Genomic DNA, 20,080 nt, shown 5'->3' with positions numbered 1-20,080 from the left:
GAGTAGGAAATACTCTGGAGTTAGTAGGTATAGGTAAGAACTTTCTCAATGAAACCCCAGCAGCACAGCAACTAAGAGATAGCATAGATAAATGGGACCTCATAAAACTAAAAAGCTTCTGTTCATCAAAAGAAATGGTCTCTAAACTGAAGAGAACACCCACAGAGTGGGAGAAAATATTTGCCAATTATACATCAGACAAAGGACTGATAAGCAGAATATACAGGGAACTTAAAAAACTAAATTCTCCCAAAACTAATGAACCAATAAAGAAATGGGCATGTGAACTAAACAGAACTTTCTCAAAAGAAGAAATTCAAATGGCCAGAAAACACATGAAAAAATGCTCACCATCTCTAGCAATAAAGGAAATGCAAATTAAAACCACACTAAGATTCCACCTCACCCCTGTTAGAATAGCCATCATCAGCAACACCACCAGCAACAGGTGTTGGCGAGGATGCGGGGGAAAAAGGAACCCTTTTACACTGTTGGTGGGAATGTAGACTAGTACAACCACTCTGGAAAAAAATTTGGAGGCTACTTAAAAAGCTGGACATCGATCTACCATTTGATCCAGCAATACCACTCTTGGGGATATACCCAAAAGACTGTTACTCCAGAGGCACCTGCACATCCATGTTTATTGTGGCACTATTCACAATAGCCAAGTTATGGAAACAGCCAAGATGCCCCAGCACTGATGAATGGATTAAGAAAATGTGGTATTTATACACAATGGAATTTTATGCAGCCATGAAGAAGAACGAAATGTTATCATTCGCTGGTAAATGGATGGAATTGGAGCACATCATTCTGAGTGAGGTTAGCCTGGCTCAAAAGACCAAAAATCGTATGTTCTCCCTCATATGTGGACATTAGATCAAGGGCAAACACAACAAGGGGATTGGACTATGAGCACATGATAAAAGCGAGAGCACACAAGGGAGGGGTGAGGATAGGTAAGACACCTAAAAAACTAGCTAGCATTTGTTGCCCTTAATGCAGAGAAACTAAAGCAGATACCTTAAAGCAACTGAGGCCAATAGGAAAAGGGGAACAGGTACTAGAGAAAAGGTTAGATCAAAAAGAATTAACCTAGAAGGTAACACCCACGCACAGGAAATCAATGTGAGTCAATGCCCTGTATAGCTATCCTTATCTCAACCAGCAAAACCCCTTGTTCCTTCCTATTATTGCTTATACTCTCTCTACAACAAAATTAGAGATAAGGGCAAAATAGTTTCTGCTGGGTATTGAGGGGGGGGAGCGGGAGGGGGTGGAGTGGGTGGTAAGGGAGGGGGTGGGGGCAGGGGGGAGAAATGAACCAAGCCTTGTATGCACATATGAATAATAAAAGAAAAATGAAAAAAAAAATGGAAAACTGTTCCAATGGTGATAAGCAAGTAAGAATAAAAAATAATGTTTTCATAGAGGAAGAAAAAAACTGATTATTCTATAGATATGGTAACACTAGCCATTCAACTGGTTAAAATGACCAAGGACAAATAACCTTCAGGAACATTTTTGCAATCTAACAAATTAGTGTCAGCCTCACTTCTGAAAGTCGACCATCCAGAAGTAGGCTTATCTGAAAACAGGCCTCTGTGCATTAATCAATCAAGACCAGTATCAACTGAGCAATCACAATTCTACCGATGATGTCAACCCGCTTATGTCCCTGAAAACCCACACTTCCTCCACATCCTCTGTTATGTCACTAGTTTGTCTTCTCAGAAAGCCAATGGCTTTTAATTGAGTAACCAATCTATTCAATTGTGCCTTTTAAATTCAGATAAAACAGATGTTAAGCGCTGGTTTGACATAAGGTATTACTATAGAAATCAAAACAGATAATTATTTTATTTTATATTGCAAAGAGTTTTTCTTTGAACTTTGATATGTTCACTACATTCTCCCATGAGATTGGGGACTTCCCTAGTAATCACAACAATGGAAGTTGGTAATATGCTCTTTAAAAAGTACTTGGGAGTGATTCATCATTAGGACAGGAATATTGTGTGCACCTTCAATGGATCTTTATGAGCCACATAATCCTCAGGATTCTCCAAAAACTTGTGTTTGGCCTCAGGACTTGAAAAGTAGAAGATCTTTTCTCGATATTTACAAGCTTCTTCTGTGATGCCTGGTTGAAGGATGAAGTTTTCTTTGAGAACCACAGGACAAAAGTGCTTCGTATCTCCCAAATGCCTCCTTTTCTCTTTAGTTTTTTCTTCACTCTAGAAATATTATCCAGTTTAGAGAATATTATTAAAGGCATTTTGATGCAGTACTGAAGAATTTTTAAAAATTCATCTTGAATAATATTTAGTTTATAGCAATCCAACTTTAAAACAATCCACAAAGGTCATCTTTATATTATATTAATAATTAAAAGTGAGTTTCCCATATTCCTTTAAATTCACATAGTAAGTTTATTATTTTCATGAAGAAAAGAAATAAAGCATTTAAAAAACTAAAAGGTGTGCCCAGCCTTTAAAAAGTGACATAGGTATAATGAAAAGTGCTGGTATTGGGTCACTGTGAGGTCAGTTTCTAAAAAAAAGAAAAGAAAGAAAAAAAGATTTCCAAAAAGTAAAGTATGAGTCAGGGTTATAACTTCTTACTTATTGCAAATTAGGTGGGCGATGTCTCAGGATTTGCAGTTTCCTTTTAAGTGGGTATGTGATTAAAAAATAATTTGGAAATATTTTATTTACTACAAGTGAAAATATGAGGTGAATATCCATTTATGATAAAAATGTGGAAAGTCCTTTAAGGATTCTTGCAATTTATTTAAAATAATGGAACTTGCTGTAAAAATATAAACATATCACAATGTACAAAGAAGGAAAATCCCCTCACCTTTTTCCTTCCAACACTTTGCATATTGGCTCTTAACAAATTACCATGCACTTAATGTCTTAAACAACAAACATTGTATTTTCTTAGTTTTGGAGATCAGTAGTCCAAAGGGGGTTTTATGGGGTTAAAGTTAGTGAGCCAGCAGGACTGGCTATTTCTGGAGGCTCCAGGGGAGATTCCATTTCTCACCTCCCCACCTTCTGCTCATGGTCTCTTCCTCTATCTTCAAAGACAGCTCCAAATATCTCTTCTCTGACCATGTTCCCTCACAGAAGGACTTCTGTGATTCCACTGGTCCATTTGGATAACCCTGATAATCTCCCCTCTGGAGATCCTTATTGAAATTGCCTCTGCCATACAGGATAACATCATAGGTAAGAGGGCTCAGACATAGACATCTTTGGGAAGCCATTATTTAGCCTATCACTACAGAAAAATCACAGCTCCTGAATTCTTCCTTTTCAATTTATATGTCTTTTATTTCTCCTTCTTGACTAAATGTAGTGGCCAAACCTTCAGAATAATAATGTTAGAAATGATGAGAGTGAACATCCTTACCGTGTCCTGATCTTAAGAAAAAAGCTCATTTAGCCTTTTATCATTACGTTAGCTGTTACTTAGAGATCTTTTGTAGATATCCTTTATGGAGCTGAAGAAGTTCCCTTATTCTTTTCTTCTTTCTTCTCTCCCTCCTTCCCTAACTACCTCCTTCTCTCCCTCTCTTCTTTCCTTCCATTCTGTCTTTTTCTTGAGCTAGGATCTCTCTATATAATCTAGGCTGGGCTGGAACCCTCAATCCTCTTGCCTCAGCCTCCTGAGTGCTGGGATTACAGGTGTGTGCCATCATGTCTGCCCTTTTTTTTTTTTAGCATATGTTAGTTGCACAGAGGGTTTCATTGTGACATGTACATATGTTTCTTGTGCTTGGAATTCATTGAGCTTTTTGGATTTAAGAGTTTGTAATTTTTTTTTAATTTGAAAAAAAATATGAGCAATATTTCTTCAAATACTTGTCTATCTTCTTCCCTACAAACATCTCTTATGGGTTCTAATTGTAGGTGTATTAGGCTGCTTGAAGTTGCTCCACAGATCACTGATGCTCTTCTAACTTTTTTCAGGATTTTCCCTCTTTTGTTTCATTTTAGATAGTTTCTACTGTTAGTTCTTCAAGTTCTTCAACATTTCTGCAATAGCTAAACTATTATTATTCCATTCAGAGAATATTTTATTTCATATTTGTACCTTTCAAACCCCAACAATTCAAGTTAGATGTTTATTATCTTCTATATCCCTGCTCAATTTTTTGAATTTATAGAATACAGCCATAATAACTGTTTTAACACCCTTGTCAGCCAATTCTAGTGCCTTTATCAGTTCTGAGTCAGTTTCAGTTGACTGGTTTTCCTCCTCATTATGAGTTAGACTTTCCTGCTTGTTTGCAGATCTGATCATCTTTGAGTAGGTACCAGAATTTTATCTTGGATTCCCATAAATATTCTTGAGCTGTGTTCTTGGAGACAATTCAGTTACTTGGAAGCAGTTTGATCCTTTGCCTCCTCTTCTTTATGTTAAGTGAGGTCAAAGCAGCATTTGTTTTAGGTCTAATTATTCCCCATCGCTGAAGCTAGAATGGTTATCACAATTCTGGTGCCAACGGAGTAGACCAGTGCTGAGCATGGGTCGTTCCTGTTGAAGGATGTCACATGCTGTCATTATGCAAGAAGCCCCTCAAACACTCTGCTGCTGTGGTTTCCATTATTGCTTCTAGTTGGCAAAATATTTACATTCTTAATACCTGTGTACTTTTTCTACTGAAAGAAATTAAAAAGACTTCCCTTTTGTGTTTTCACTTTTTTTTGCTTACACTAAGTAGCCCTGCATTTTGGAAAGTCAAGGGAAGTTGCAGTGTGAGGAAAGCTGCGTGAAAATGCATATTTACACAGCCTGCCTGCTCTATGGGGTGAGCACCCTGCATGAGCACATTTTCAATGACCTGCCCAATGAAAACCAGTAGTTAGCAAACAACCATGCCTCTTTCTCTTCTTCTTCCTCTTCTTCCGGCTCCTCATCCATGTCTGCTTCAGTCTGATAGTCTTCTGTCTCCTCATCATAATCTTCTATTGTTAACTCCCATGCGCCATATTGGAATGGTTCTGTTAAAGAAAAATAAAAAGAGAAGAATCACTGGGGAAAATATTTCTAGAATAAAAAATTGTAGCATATTATAGTAGTCAAAGGGTTAGGAGAATTTATTATTAATCTCTTAGTTTTAGTACACATGCAAATAGGCCTTTACAAATTCTTCATGTGACAACTGACCAGTGTGACCTATGTGTGTCCTTGTGGAGGCTTCGGTCAGTCAGAGCCACACCGTGACAATTACTAAATATTTTATACATCATCCCTGGGCATACTGAATATTCTACTTGATTAACCGGTATGAAAGGCTTCAGAGTTCCAAACGTTTTTAATACTAGTGCCTGGTCTTGATCGCAAATGCTATGACTACAGCTCTTACTTTCCATAGTATCAAATACTTTTTGAAGTAGCTCCTTCGGTGTTCTGTCAGCAATCTCCAAGTGCAGAGTTTGAATGAAGGAATCATTAAATATTAGTTCCAACTGTTTCCACATGAGAGTGTAAGTATTAATATTTTCTTTAAATGACTCCATTTCAGGAACATCAGGATAGGCATCTTCTGGAAACTCAGGGAGTACAACTTTTGAGTAAAAGTTAAAGAAATGAATAAAAGAGATTTTAATACCCTATCTTTAGCCATATTGCCAAAATAATTTATACTTTGTAATATTTTTAAAACAAAAAAAGTAAAAACTATTTTGAGCAACATTTATAAATTCATATTTTAATTATGATTTGTTCCTTATTGCTACAGATGAATCATTACTTATTAATAAAACTCAAATTATTTGGATAATTAATGTGAAGAATTTAACTGTTGATACAAAGTATAAAATAAAATTAGCTGGGCATGGTGGTGCACTTCTGTAATCCTAGCTACTCAGGAGGTAGAGAAAGGAAGATCGGGGCTCAAGGAGAGCCCTAGAAGCCCTAGCACAAGACTCTATCTCAAAAACAAGATGGGCATGGTGGGCACATGTCTGTGGTCCCAACCACTCAGGAGGTGAAAGTAACAGCCTAAGGTGGACCTGGTAAAAGCCCAAGGCCCTATGTGAAAAACAAAGTGAAAAATAGCAAAAGGAGACCAGATGTGGTGGCTCATGCTTGTAATCCCAGCTACGCAGCAGGTGGAAATTGGGAGGATAATGGTTTGATGCCAGCCCAGGAAAAAAGCCATTCCTGTAATCCCAGCTATGTAGATGACATAGGTAAAAGGATCATGGTCTGAAGGCCATCCCCAGACAACAACATGAGACTCGATCCAAAAAATAACTAAAGGAAAGCTACAAAGGGCTGGAGGCATGGCTCAAATGGTAGAGAGCCTACTTCCCAAGTGTGAGGCATGGAGTACAGTTCCCAGTACCATCAAAAAAACAAAACAAAATAAGTGAATAAAATTAAGTGAAAATTAATGTTATAAGCTGGATGGATACCTTTTTAATGGCATAAGCTAAATAAATATCAACTCAAACACAACATAGAAAGAGATAAGTGGGAAGTAGATACTTTGCCTGAAAAGACTAGGTCTATGAGAAATATGAAAAGCACTCTTATGCACTAACTACTTTTATTTTATGGTCTGACCTGTTTCAGATACTTGTTCAGTTTCCACACCCTCTTGGGATGCTTTTGGAATTTCTATTTCAATGCCAGTATCCTCCGCAGGCTCAGAGACTTAAAAAAAGAAATCTAATAGTTAGTGCTTGAATTTTAGCATGTTATTTTTTTATGAAAGTTTTGGCACAAAGAAAATTTCAAAACATCAAGTTTAAATTGTATATGTTATGGTTAATTGAAAGTGAAGTTCTTGTTAAGTGAAGAATGGCACAAGATACATGATGCTATGAGGCAGGGAATGAAGAGCATTATATTATATATTTTATAAATATATAAAAGGAAATGGACAATAATAATTAACACATGGTACATACAATTCCTCTTGATAGCTATGATTAAATATTTTCCAACTCCTGCTAATATGGCATCAGACTTGCAGAGATGATACTCCTTTTAGTTTCCCATTAAAACAACCATGAAGTTACACAGAAAAGACTGCCCAGTGGTAATGAACAATGATGATATTTCAGAGTCCCAGCTGTGGGTGATGGCATGTAAGAATTGAGGAGAAGCCTAGCTAATTTCACTACTGAAGGTACAGATGTGAATGGTTTTTCTGGGTGATGTAAGACATGTCTCACATACAGCTCCAGCATGGATGGTTTCAGGGAAGGCAGAACTAACTATGATCTCTTGTCATCTCACACAGTTTGCTCCTGGTACTGAGACACAAATTTTGTGAATAGTATACATTCATACAGATATCCATTTTTGTATCAGACATACATGGATACATATATAGTCATTTTATAACACTGTGAAAACTATCCTGGGAGTCAGTTAAAGTAATATGTGGGTCCCCTTTCAATGGAATCTGTAATGTTTAATGCTTTATTAGAGCATGGAGTAGAAAGGGACACACCCAAGACTGGTTTGGTAGTGGCCTATTTAATTTCTGTGTTAATGAAAGCATTATAAACCATGGTAGAGAGAAAAGCATTGAGAACATACAGAGGATTCTAAACTGCCTTAGCTTCTCTGGCTTAATCAGAGACTATGATGGCAAAGATCTAGTCACACTCTGGAGGAGTCATCCAAGGTGAATGCTTACTAAATATTACAACTTGAACTAGGTTATTCCATATTAACCTATATGATATATATTAGGTTTGTGTTTGAGACTGTCAGAAAGAAGGAAAAGAAATTTTAGTGAAGTGTGTGTGTGTGTGTGTGTGTGTGTTGGGGAGGAGGGTTCTTATAAACACTTTACCTACTCTTCCTGCTGGTAAATGCCAGGATTTTCATAAAACCTATGAAAAGATGTTATACTGAAGGCAAACAGAGTGTTGATTCAAAGATTCAGGTGAAGATTTTGCTTGGGAGAATAATTTCTTATATAAAGCAGAGCAAATTTTATAAGATATAAGTTGAAGTACTCAAAAAGTGCCAATGTAATAGGAACCATGACATGTGAATATAGGCCAATTTTAAGTGAAGGCAGAAATACAAAAAAAAAATAGCTTAAATAGGAAAAAAATTCAAGGAGTGCTGAAATGCAATAGCATAATTAAAATATGCCATAGTTGAGAAGCAATAAAGAGCAGAAAATAACCAGTGATATGGAAGATAACAAGTCTTCAAAAAATATAGAGAAAAAGTACAAAGATGAAAACTGTCAGGGAAAAGAAGATTAATGTGTTTGAGAAGCAATCCTTATCAAAATCAAAAAGTTATGTGATCCTGAAAAAGGAATCTGAAGCAATCATTGAAGAAAACCAGTTTGAACTAGACCAAGACTGGAATTTGGGAGCATTTCCAATGTAATTATTGGTGAACTCACCACCACCACATAGCAACCCAAGGACTGTTCTAACAAATGGGGAGGGACTGTGGCCACTAGCAACATGTAGTAATGTTGAGAAGTTGTGCCTCTTTCCAAAATGGTATCTGGAGAGAGTCATAAACAAATAATTTCCATAGGAATAGCTACTATTTATGAGAATAAGTTCAGGAGGGCTTAAATGTCCCAGACTAATCCTTTCTCTCAGACTAAATTCTAGTTAGATCACAAGTAAAAATGAAACAAAGCAAATAAGAAAAAGACCGTGTTTAGGAACATGTAAGAGAAATGCATCAAAATATTAATATTATTGTCCTTTAAAGATGGAATCAAGGTGATTTCTCCCAGCTTTCCTATTCATATAAATTCTACATTTTCTGTAATTTGTACATATTTTATCAAACTTGGATTGAATGTTGGAGTGATTTTGAAATACAGTTCAACATTAATTGAACTGTATTGGAACAACATATTGGAACCATGATCATGGTCTTTGATAGACATTTTCCAAAATTTAAATTGTTCCACAGACTCTTCAAAGCATCAATTCATGGTGACCTGCAAACACACTATGCAGCTAAGTCATCCTAGAGTCCAAGTTTTCAGGATCAGATTTTCCCAGAGCTAGGCTTCTGGTCTAGAGTTTACCTTGTTCCCACCCGGTTTGGGGAGAGTGACCCATCTGCAGCTCCAGGAATGAATCCCCATTGGTCTAAGCCCCAAATGCTGGTTCTTTCCCTTCTAATTTTGGAGGAGGAATGATAACGTGATTTAGACAGTGCTAAGATTTAACTGAGGTTGGTTAGAGTAGGAATCCTGAGTCCTGGCCTTTCAAGGATTGATATCAATTAGATGTGGAACAAGGCCCAAGGTGGTAGCTCAGTAAGAAGAATGTGAAAACATTAAGCAGTCAAGACACTGTGGCAGGTGCTTTAGACAACGTCTCTACACCTGGAACAACCCTGCCAGGCAAATACTCCTAGCCCTGTTTTATAATGAAGAAATTAAAGGGCAGAACAATTACTTGCCATACACCAAAGTAAAATTCAAAGTGTTAATGAAACCATATTGATCACTTGTATTTTGAGAAAGCTCCAGACCCCAGAGCCTCTGGCCTCTTTGCCCTCCAGTCTCACTTCCCTCTTCTTTCTCCTGCTCACTCTGCTGCAGCCACACTCAGTTTCTTTCTTGACTCTTCTGGGCTGTGTCCACATCTGAACCTTGCTGTGCAGTGATCCTTGCCTAAGTTCCTTTCAGCCTTTCTGTCTTGCCTTAAACGCCTCTTCCCAGATGATGCTGTTTTCTGACCCAAATGCTTAGTGCTGCTCCTTCCAAACTCCCCGCCATGGTCTCTATGATGCTCATTCTTTCAACATTTATTGATCATCTATGTATCCCAGGCACTGCTTTAGTGCCTTCAGACTTTCGTCATAGCACTGGACACAACCAGAAGTTATCTCAGTGATTTACTTGTTTATTCTCATTCTGTACTCCATAGAATGACAGCTTCTTGAGAGCAGGGTTCCTGACTGTCTTGATCACTGCTGGGTCCCCAGTGCCTAGGGCAGAGTTATCGCTTTGCCCACATTTAGAAGGAATTCAACAAATATTTGTTAAAATGAGGAATGAATATGGTTTAATATGGCAAAACAGACCCATGACCTCACAAAAATGAGCCTATGCTCAAGAGATGTCCGGTCATGTCTACGGCACTGGGTAGAACTGACCCTACATGAAGAAGGAACTTGCTTTAGAACACTCAGAATAAGCTACCTGAGGGTAAATAAGGGATAAAAGGCACAAAGACAAGCTCTTCCTATAAATGGCCTAAGGTGACCTGTGAAAATGCTTTGCTACTCTTTTGACCCTGAAAACCCCACAAAATCATTCAAGTCAAGAAGTTCAAATCTCCATGTTCACTTTAAGAGCACTTGAGAAACTCAAGCCATCAAGCAAATGCATATTCAAAAAGCCACCAAATATCTAAAAGATGTCATGTTAAAGAAGCAATGTTTGCCATTCTAGCATTCCAATGGTGGAATTACTAGGTATGCCCAGGCCAAACACTGGGACTGGACACAGGATTGGTGGCCTAAAAAGAGTGCTGAATTTTTGCTGTACATGCTTTAAAATGCAGAGTGTAATGCTGAACTTAAGGGTTTAAATGTAGAGTTTCTGGTCATTGAACATATCCAGGTGAACAAAGCACCCAAAATGCACTGCTGAACTTACAGAGCTCATGGTGAGATCACCTGGTACACGAGTTCCCAGCCACATTGAGATGATCCTAGCTGAAAAGGAGCACATTGTTCCTAAACTAGAAGAGGAGGGTGCACAGAAGAAAAAGATCCCAGAAGAAACTGAAGAAACAAAAACTTATGGCACGGAAATAAATTAGGCATAAAATAAATACAAATAAAAGTGAAAAAAAAGTAGGAAGACAAATCCTCTCCATAGTCTGTTACATTTACAAATACTAATTGTGAGAAGATATTGGGAGCTGGAGATAATGTTTGATGTGTCATGTTTAGTGTGTATCACTTTCATTTCTTTCGCTATTTTATGACCTGTTTTCTTACAAAACGTAGGTGGGTGGGAAGAACTGTTGTCAGCCTACCTGACTGGGTAAAGAAAAAAATAATGAAGTTTTTAGGTGGTTGCTTAAGTGTGTGATGCTCTGAAAAGGAAATTCAGTACTGGTGCAGGTGTTCTGACTCTATTGATTGCATATGTGTATCACCTCCCCTCCATTCATATGCCGAAGCTTAAATTTCCCATATGAAGGTATTTGGAGGTGGGGCCTTTGGGAAGTAATTAGTTCATAAGGTTATGGCCCTCATGAATGGGATTAGTGATCTTGTAGGAGGTAATGTGAAAGAGATAATCTCTCTGTGTTTATGTCTACCATGTAAAGATGCAACAAGGGAAAGTACTTTCACCAGACACCGGGTTTGCCAGCAACTGGATCTTGGACTTCTTACCCACTGGAACTGGAGGAAAATAAATTTCTGTTGTTTTAGCGACCCAGTCTCCAGTATTCTGTTATTGCAGCCCAAATGGACTAAGACTAATCCATAATCCAGGTGAACAAAGCACCCAAAATGCACTGCTGTACTTACAGAGCTCATGGTCAGATCATCTAGTACATGAGTTACCGGATTGATTAATTAATCCATAAAGCTAATTCCAATTCCTGCAGCAAAAATGACTTATGTTGAACTTGAGATTTCTTGATGTAAAATTTTCCCTTATTCCTATTTATTTTTATTTTTATTTTTTTCCTATTTATTTTATTAGTTAACAGTTGGGCCCCAACTTTTAACAGCTCTACTCTGGCATCTAGCTGAGTAGAATTAAATTTCTAATCCAATATGAACTGTGCTTGAAAGTACTTGTGAACCTCACTCCCACCACAGTGGGGGCACCCTACCTTTCTGCTTTGAGCTCATTCTCAAGTTCTTAGGATGACTTTCATTCTCCATGTACTCCTTCTTGCTTTGACCCAACCCAGCAAACTCTCTTGAGGCAGAGCTGGTTTATGAGTAGGTGACATGTACAATTTCACAGAGTCTCCTGAAGGGCTCTATGCTGTTTACTGCTCTTTGGTTGTTATTTTGAAATGTAAAATAATTTAACCTTTGGGCTTATGTTTTGTAAGTGCTATCCAATGGGACAAGGGTGCATGCACAGAGGCAGAGGAGATACAGACAATATGTGTTGCCATTCTTTACATTCTCACCCTCACAAGCACTCCTGATGTCTTACCATAAGCACAGACTTTCAATAAAGCATAGTGTATCTGAGTAAGTGTGACTGAGTAGGCAGAGCAGGAATGCTGACACCTCTCAGAGATCAAGCTTTCTCTTTGAACTAGAACTTGTTCCAAACATAGAAAGCAAGTTATGACATTCAAAGAAATATGTTGACCAAGGGAGCTTATTGTATCCTTTTAAAACTTATGTCTTCCTCTATTAGTCACTTATGCTGAAAATGACACTACAGAAGGAAAGGAAATGATAGAGAAGTCAGTTTCTTTTCTTTTTAGTTAGATAGGAAAATAAATTCTGCAAATAAATTCTGTGCTGTAGAACACAGCACAGTAGGGCAACTATAGTTTACAACAACTTATAAATTTTGGAGCCAGAAGAGAAGCACTTGAAGGCTTCCAACACAAAGCAATACCAAATGCTTAAAGAGCTGGAAATGCTAGTTACCCTGATTTGATCATTACACATTGTATACATGCATCAACTACCACACTATACCCCCAAAATATGTCTATTTTTATGTGTCAAAGAAGTTTTTTTAAAATATGCAAAATAAAAAGTTGAGTTAGTTTGGTGCTATGAAGCTAACTTGTATCTTGGTAAGAACAAAATGCATAAACATGTATGAACAGTAAAATATGACCCAGGCAAATTTTTGATGATTCTCTGCATGAGTTAAATCCTCTTCTATTTGCATTAACAATGGCAACATAAAGATTAATAAAAAAATCACTGCTCATAATTTAATAATTTAGTTTTTCTTTTCTTAGAATGACATTAAATAGCAAGCTGAACAAACATGCACACACACACACACACACACACACACAGATGCTGGAAGAAAGGAAAAGGCCTTGTATTTTAGTACTTTCAATGGCACTTTATTCCTGCTTTTTGGGTAACATGTCTTGTGAATTCTATCACTGGCCCTGTTCCTGAGTGTCAGTCCCAGGGCCAAGCAGACTAAGTTTTCTTACTATACTGCTAACCATGCAGCTCTCTGGGGTTTTATTTTTCTATCCTTAGTGAGCTTCCATTTTATTCACACACAGAGAGAGACAGAGAGAAAGAGAGAGAGAGAAAGAGATACACACATGAGCAGGATTCAGTAAAGTCTGACCTAATTCTTGTTCTGTTTCAGGTACTTCAGGCACTTCAGAGTCTTCAGGAAGCAATGACCCTCTGGTGTTTTTGGGCATTTCAAGGGCCTCAGAGCCCTCACGGACTTCTGGTTCCTCACCTTCATTCTCCTCTCCAGTTTCATTATCAGCTTCATCAACTTCTAGAATGAGTAAGAAGGAATAAATTATTCAATTTAAGTCAACAAATATGTATTGGATGCCAATAAGTACTGAGGCCAAAGCAAAGAACAAGGAATGGTCCTTGCCCTCCTGGAGAATGTGTTTTAATGGGGAAGATAGCTTACATTATCTCTATAGAATATTTAAATGTGGTGAAGGATGTCAGTCATCTGCTCACAGTGCTATGAGAGAACAAGGCCAATGGTTTATTCCAAAGAAGAAATGTTTCCAGTAGTTTCAAAAGACTAGAAACCACTCAATGTCCATTCAATGAGGGAATGGCTAGAGATCTATACCGCCCAACATGGCAGCCACTAGCCATGCGTGGCTACTGAGCACTTGACCTGAGGCCAGTTCAAACTGAGATATGTGTAAGTAGAAAATATACAATGGATTTCACATATTTAACATGAAAAACTGAATGTAAAATGTGTGGCTACTAGAAAAATATAAGGTTACCTGTGTGGCTTACATTACCTTACGTTTCTTTTGGGCAGCACCAGGGAAGGTTTTTTTTTTTTACAGTTAATTAGAAATAATAAATAATCTAGCATGTTGATCAATGTATTAATTATAAATTTAGAAAGCCCATTATGTACATGAAAGTCTTTCAGCAAGAATTTGACTCTTTTCTCAATTCTCACAAGATCCTTCTAATAGAAGTAATTCCTACAGCCACCTGTCACCTGTGACAAGAGGACAGAGTGCAATGCTAGTCTTCTTTGTGCCCCTCTTGGAGGGCACACAATAAGTCTCTGTTAGGAGTCTTTTTCGTGTGAATCAATTACTCCAGTGATCATATAATTTATTATTGGAATTGGAATGTTGAGAATGAAAGGGGTACTCTAAATATTTCAGAACCAGAGCCATAAACCCGGACTCATTGGCCAACTGGGAGACATGATCACTCTATCTATAATTCACTTGAAATACTGCAGTCACTTGTGTAATGACACAAGACCAAGAGACATGTAATTAGTCACGTCAATCTGTGTTTGCCTTTTGCTTTCTCATTTATAGCATCCAGTGTCCTTTGTTCTTCTTCTTCCATTCTCAATTCCTCTTCTTTGGCTTTCCTGAAATAAAAAGGCCTCAAACTTATTGTCTTTGGAAACCTCACATTATTATAGGATTAAATACTTGTAGTAGGAAAAACAGAAAGACTACATTGTTTATAACGCTTTTACACTTTTTACTTTATAATGTATGATTTAAAATTACTCATGTAGAGACTGGTTAATTTTCTTCTTTTTCTTTCTTTTTTTTTTTTTTTTTTGGTGCTGGAGTTTGAACTCAGGGTCTTGAGCCACTCCTCCAGACCTTTTTTGTGATGGGTTTTTTTTTGCAATAAGGTCTTGCAAACTATTTGGGCTGGCTTTGAACCACGATCCTCCTGAGTAGCTAGAATTACCGGTGCCTGGCTGCTTTTTTTTTTTTTTTAATAAGAAAAACTGGAATGTCATCCTTAGAAAAACTTTAGGTATTAATTAGGAACTATGTCAAAATTAATAAAGGTTACCTAACTATAAGTTGAAAGGCAAACGGGTGGATTTGTAACATTTTTCCTCTGATTAAATGGGAAATGTTCACAATAAAATGCTAAGTGAAAAAAGTAGAGTATAAAATTGCAGCAAGGCACACTGACACTGATTCATGCCTGTAATCTCAGCTACTTGGGAGGCAGAGATAGGGAAAACTGAGGTTTGAGACTGATCTGGGCCAAAAGCTAGCTAGACAGGATGTCAACAAAAAAGCTGGGTGGGGTGATACATGCCTGTAATATCAGCAGTGTGGGAGGCAAGATCAGAGGCCAGCCCCTGGCAAAAAATAGACTCTCTCTGTAAAAATAACTAAAGCAAAAAGGTTGAAGGCGTGGCTCAACTGATAGAGTGCTTGCTGACCAAGCCCAGAGTTCAAACTCCAGTACTGCCAGGGGTAAGGGTGGGGAGGGTTCAGGGGAGCAGGCGAATGATCAAAGTATAGTATATGCAAGTATGGAAATGTCACGATGAAACCTCTTCCCATGCACAGTTTCACATATACTAATAAAAACCTGTATGTATAATACAATTTTAATTTTTGCAATACAAATATAAAACAACTTTAATTTAAAATATGTACAAATGAGGATTAACAATCTAGAAATTAACTCTGGATGGTAGCATTATATGAGTTTTGAATTTTCTGTGACTTTTTTTCATTAAAAAATTTTCTACATTGAATAAATAGAAAACTTGTAAATTTATTTTATTAGTTGGAACAAAGCCCGGGTGCCAGTGGCTCATGCCTGTAATCCTAGTCACTTGGGAGGCTGAGATTGGGAGAATCTTGCTTCAAGACCAGTCTGGACAAACAGTTTGCAAAACCTCATCTCCAAAAATAACCAGAGCAAAATGGACTGGAGGTGTGGCTCGAGTGGTAGAGCACCTGCTTTGCAAGTGTGAAGTCCCGAGTTCAAATCCCAGTCCCACCAAAAAAAGAATACCTTTGATATAGGTTGCAAAAACATTCATAACTTTGTACTTTAGAACTTTTAGATGTATCATGAAAGGACTGTCTTGGAATTTAATAGTTAATAGACTATCTTTTTGATATTAGAAATATTTCATAAGTATAAATTTGGAGAAGATACTTAATTGGTATAAAAGCAACATTGATCTGTTTTATCATTCTAGGCAGATTTTACCTTGCTTCTTCTTCTTCTTCTTCTTTTTTATTTTGTAGTTCACCTAACAATCTTGCTAAGATATCTGCATCAATTTTAGACTTATTTTCTAAATACAGTCTATGAAGTAAACATTTTCCTGAAACACAGATAGAGAGAATAATGTTATTTTTGAAGTTGCATATATTTTTGAAGTTCCATATTTTGGAAATTAACAATAAAAATTATTTTTACCTATATCTAAATATATTTTCTTTAAGCACTTATCTGAACAGAGCCCCAGTTCCTTAAAATTTTAATGGGATGTCTTAAATCTTTTTTTTAAAGGTAGCTATATTAATATGGCATAAATAATGAAAACATGAAAAGACAGCATTTTCAGTGTTCTCCTGGAAAGTCTCATTTCCTTTAGAGACAAAGTGATGCATAATTCAAATTCAGCATCTTCATGTATTTGACTGGAAGGGGTGTTATATTCTCAGCTCCAAAGCACAATGACAAGGTCTGCTGGAATGTTCAGTGATAGGACACATCATCCCAGGCCTCCCCTTGGTAGACAGACACCTCACTGTGTGCACCTTGAGGTCCTGTAGGGATTGCTGGGGTAGTATTTATTCCTAAGGATTGTGGAGACTTCTTCATTCTATATTTTAACCCAAAATATTCTCAGCAATAAAATTTCCACTATCAAATTTACATGACAAATATTTACCATCATTTTCCGCATCTGATAAATAGATCACCAAATCAGGTATAATTCCTTTGTCAAGTAAGGCTAGCCACAGCTCTCTCTGAATGGGGCAGTTGTCCACGATCCATCCTCCATATTTTGGGGCACCAGGAAACCTATTTGTGTTGTCTTCCATGACCTGTGAAATATCGCAAACCGAACAACCATTGTCACATGACAAGTCAAGGGCTCTATCTTGATATGTATTTTTGTGCCTCTCAAACAAGGAGCTTCTGAGTTCTGACTTTGAGAACGAATAAAAGCAACTTAAATTTAAAAGACAAACCTTTAATGCAAGAAAATTGTAAGTTTTAAAAGTTAGGAACGGGAAGTAAAAGTTTTTATTAAATAAACATAACAGTGAGTTTTTGCTGTATATTACTCAGTACCATTGACAGCAGAGCTTGATTCAGAAGATCTGGGGTGGCGCCTGAGTCTGTCATTCTAACACGCTCCTGGAGATGGCACATGGACCACTCTGAGTAGCAAGGTCTAGTCCAGCTTTGTGTTGGTGGTTACATTCTTTGCTTCCTTCCCTTTTGCTCTTCACTCATCACAGTTACTAAGATGGTTAGGTTATGATAGCAGTAAGAAGGAACTGGGTCAAAATGATTCTTGCCAGTGCTTTGGGGACTTGGATAAACTGCCCCCTCCCGATGTCAGTAGCACTTGCTTCAATGGGAGTTAGTAATGTGGGCCTCTGAATACACCATCTCTGAGGTGTATGGAAACAAGTTTGTGGAGACTCAGCTCCCACCTCCTGCATGTCAGGGGTGTTCCTTTTCCTTTTCTATTTCTCCCTCTTTGCTCTGCTTTGCTAAAACAACAAGTTTATGTGCTATTAGATAGTCACAGAATTGTTAGAAATCAAAGGGGAAGAGACATCAAGAGAGTCATTATAACTGTTGGGCCTATGCATAATTTAAGATAATCAACTTTTTAGGGCCACGTGTGATGATACATGATTTTAATCCCAGCTACTTGGGAGGCAGAGATAGGAGGATTGCAGTTCCAGGTCAGCCTAATCAGAGTTAGTGAAACCCCATCTCAACCAATAAAGCTTGGGTGTGGTAGTATGTACCTGTCTTAGTAGCTACATGGGAGGTGTAAATAGGAGGATTGCAGTCCAGGCCTCTCTGGGCAAACATGTGAGACCCTCTTTGAAAAACAGCTAAAGCAAAAAGGGATGGGGCATGGCTCAAGTGTAGTGCATGTGCCTAGCAAGCATGAGACCGTGAGTTCAAACCCTAGTACTGTCTTCCCCCAAATTATCTACTTTTTTGAATATTTATCTGCATAAACAGTCTTTGGGGGAAAAAGAATTATAAACACTTTAAAATGCTTAACATAAGGGAATTTGGGAGAAAAAGGAAAGCTATGAAGAAGAAATAGAAATGGTTAATAAAATTTTCACTATCCAAGTTTCAAAGATAAGAAAAATAAAAATTCAGATGTAATTTTATAACTTCTCTGCCTCCTTCAACTTTTGGTTGAAAAAAGATTAAGTGACTTAATAGTGTTTATCACATGAATAAATCTTACTTTGTTTAATCATCCCTTTACTAATCAATATTTATGTGCTTTATAATTTTGTTATAGTATAGATGCACATCTTTCTCCATTAAGTCTTTATTATTTTAATAACATCATGACAAAAACATTTTTACATATAAATCTATGTCTCAGTGTTACTTATTTCTTTAGGTTAGGTTCCTAGAAGGAGTGTTTTTCAGTCAAAGGGAATTCAGGGTGAATATTTTAAAGACTCTTCAAACACATTGCCACATTGCTTCCAAAAACATCTGGATCAATTTTCAATCTTCTGGACAGTGTCTGCAAGTGACTGTACTATGATAGCCTCTTTATTACTGATTGTTTTAAAAAACTGCCAGGTTTACAGGTGAGAAATTATATCTTGATGTTTTAATTTTCATATTTTTATTGAAACTTAAACATTACAAATTTTCAGTTAAACATCTGTGTTTTTTCTTTGGTGAAATATGTTTATATCCCTGACCTGCTTTTATATTGGGATATAAAATTATCACACTGCCTTAAAAGAAATTAATTTTCTATTTATTGTAAATACTTTCTCCAGTTGGACCCTTACTTTAAAGTTTTGTCTTTCATGATTTCTTACACAGAGTTATTCATTACTAAGTGGCCTCTCTATTGAGTTTACCTTAAGAACCTTCTGAGAAGATCCAAGATGGTGACTGGGACACAGCCGCAGACTGTGTGAGCTCTGTGAACCAAGGACTTTGTTAAGACACAGGAGACACACTTGGATGAGGTAAAGCACAAGGAAGAGCAGAAAGTAAGGCATTCTAAACCCCTAGGTCATGGAAGGCTTCTCCATGCCACGATCTACTAAGAGAACAGCCAGCCTGCCAAGTCCTCTCCCCACAGGCCTGCGCTCCACTCCACTGGGCTCTCCACCCCTAGCGCCATGCCGGGGGCCCCAGCTCCACATGAGATGGAGATGACTGGATCCATGCCCTTCTGGGATCCATGCCCCTCCGGGATCCCTACCCCTCTGGGATCCCTGCACCTCAGGTCCTGCCAGGCACCAGCTCTGCGCAAGACAGCCATATCCTCTGCCCTGCCGGGATCCCCACCCCTTGGGCCATGGTGGGCCCAAGCTCTGCGCCAGATGCCCACCCCACCGGGATCCCTGCCCCTCGGGCCAGGATTCCAGCTCCACGCCGGATTCATGCTCAGCTGGGATCACCGCCCCTTGGGTCCCCCTGCCCCTCAGGTCCTGCTGGGCCTCAGCCTCGAGTGGGATGACCAGAGCCATGCCCCACTGGGATCCTCACCCCTCAGGCCCCACCGAGCACCAGCTCGGCATGAGACAGCTGTATCCCTGCCCTGCTGAGAAACCCGCACCTCGGGCCCTGCCGGGCCCCAGCTCTACAAGCTTGCCAGATAACCATTCCACCAGGCTGCCACTCAGGCTGCCACAGGAGGGATCCAAACCTGTCTAAGAGACACAGACAGACAGGACTGGATGCTAAAGGAGTAACATCAGACCAACTAAGACTGCAATTCTACTGTTCCAGAACTGGAGATTTTTTTTGAAGAAGGAGAAGAGGTGCAAGCAAAAGGAATGTGTAATATATTCAACAACAACAACAAAAAAACCCAGAAAATTTCCAAATCTAGACAAAACTATGCCCATCCGGTACAGGAAGCCTCCAGAACACCAAACAGACC

The 20,080-nt window shown here is 38.2% G+C and overlaps 1 protein-coding gene across 1 annotated transcript in view; it reads right to left on the bottom strand.

Moving 5' to 3' along the window:
• Positions 1-20,080, bottom strand: part of Ak9 (adenylate kinase 9) — a 143,659-nt gene that overhangs the window by 55,926 nt on the left and 67,653 nt on the right. The window contains exons 17-24 of the mRNA XM_020176900.2: positions 16,847-17,003; positions 16,156-16,273; positions 14,469-14,545; positions 13,289-13,450; positions 6,589-6,678; positions 5,384-5,584; positions 4,892-5,018; positions 2,028-2,238 (exon numbers count right to left, since the gene is read on the bottom strand). Of these exons, the coding sequence (XP_020032489.2) occupies positions 2,028-2,238; positions 4,892-5,018; positions 5,384-5,584; positions 6,589-6,678; positions 13,289-13,450; positions 14,469-14,545; positions 16,156-16,273; positions 16,847-17,003 (1,143 nt within the window). The remainder of the gene's footprint in view (positions 1-2,027; positions 2,239-4,891; positions 5,019-5,383; positions 5,585-6,588; positions 6,679-13,288; positions 13,451-14,468; positions 14,546-16,155; positions 16,274-16,846; positions 17,004-20,080) is intronic.

This window comes from Castor canadensis, chromosome 1 (assembly GCF_047511655.1).
Source record: "Castor canadensis chromosome 1, mCasCan1.hap1v2, whole genome shotgun sequence".
NCBI classification, from domain to species: Eukaryota; Metazoa; Chordata; class Mammalia; order Rodentia; family Castoridae; genus Castor; species Castor canadensis.
This window is presented reverse-complemented; position numbering and strand designations above follow the sequence as displayed.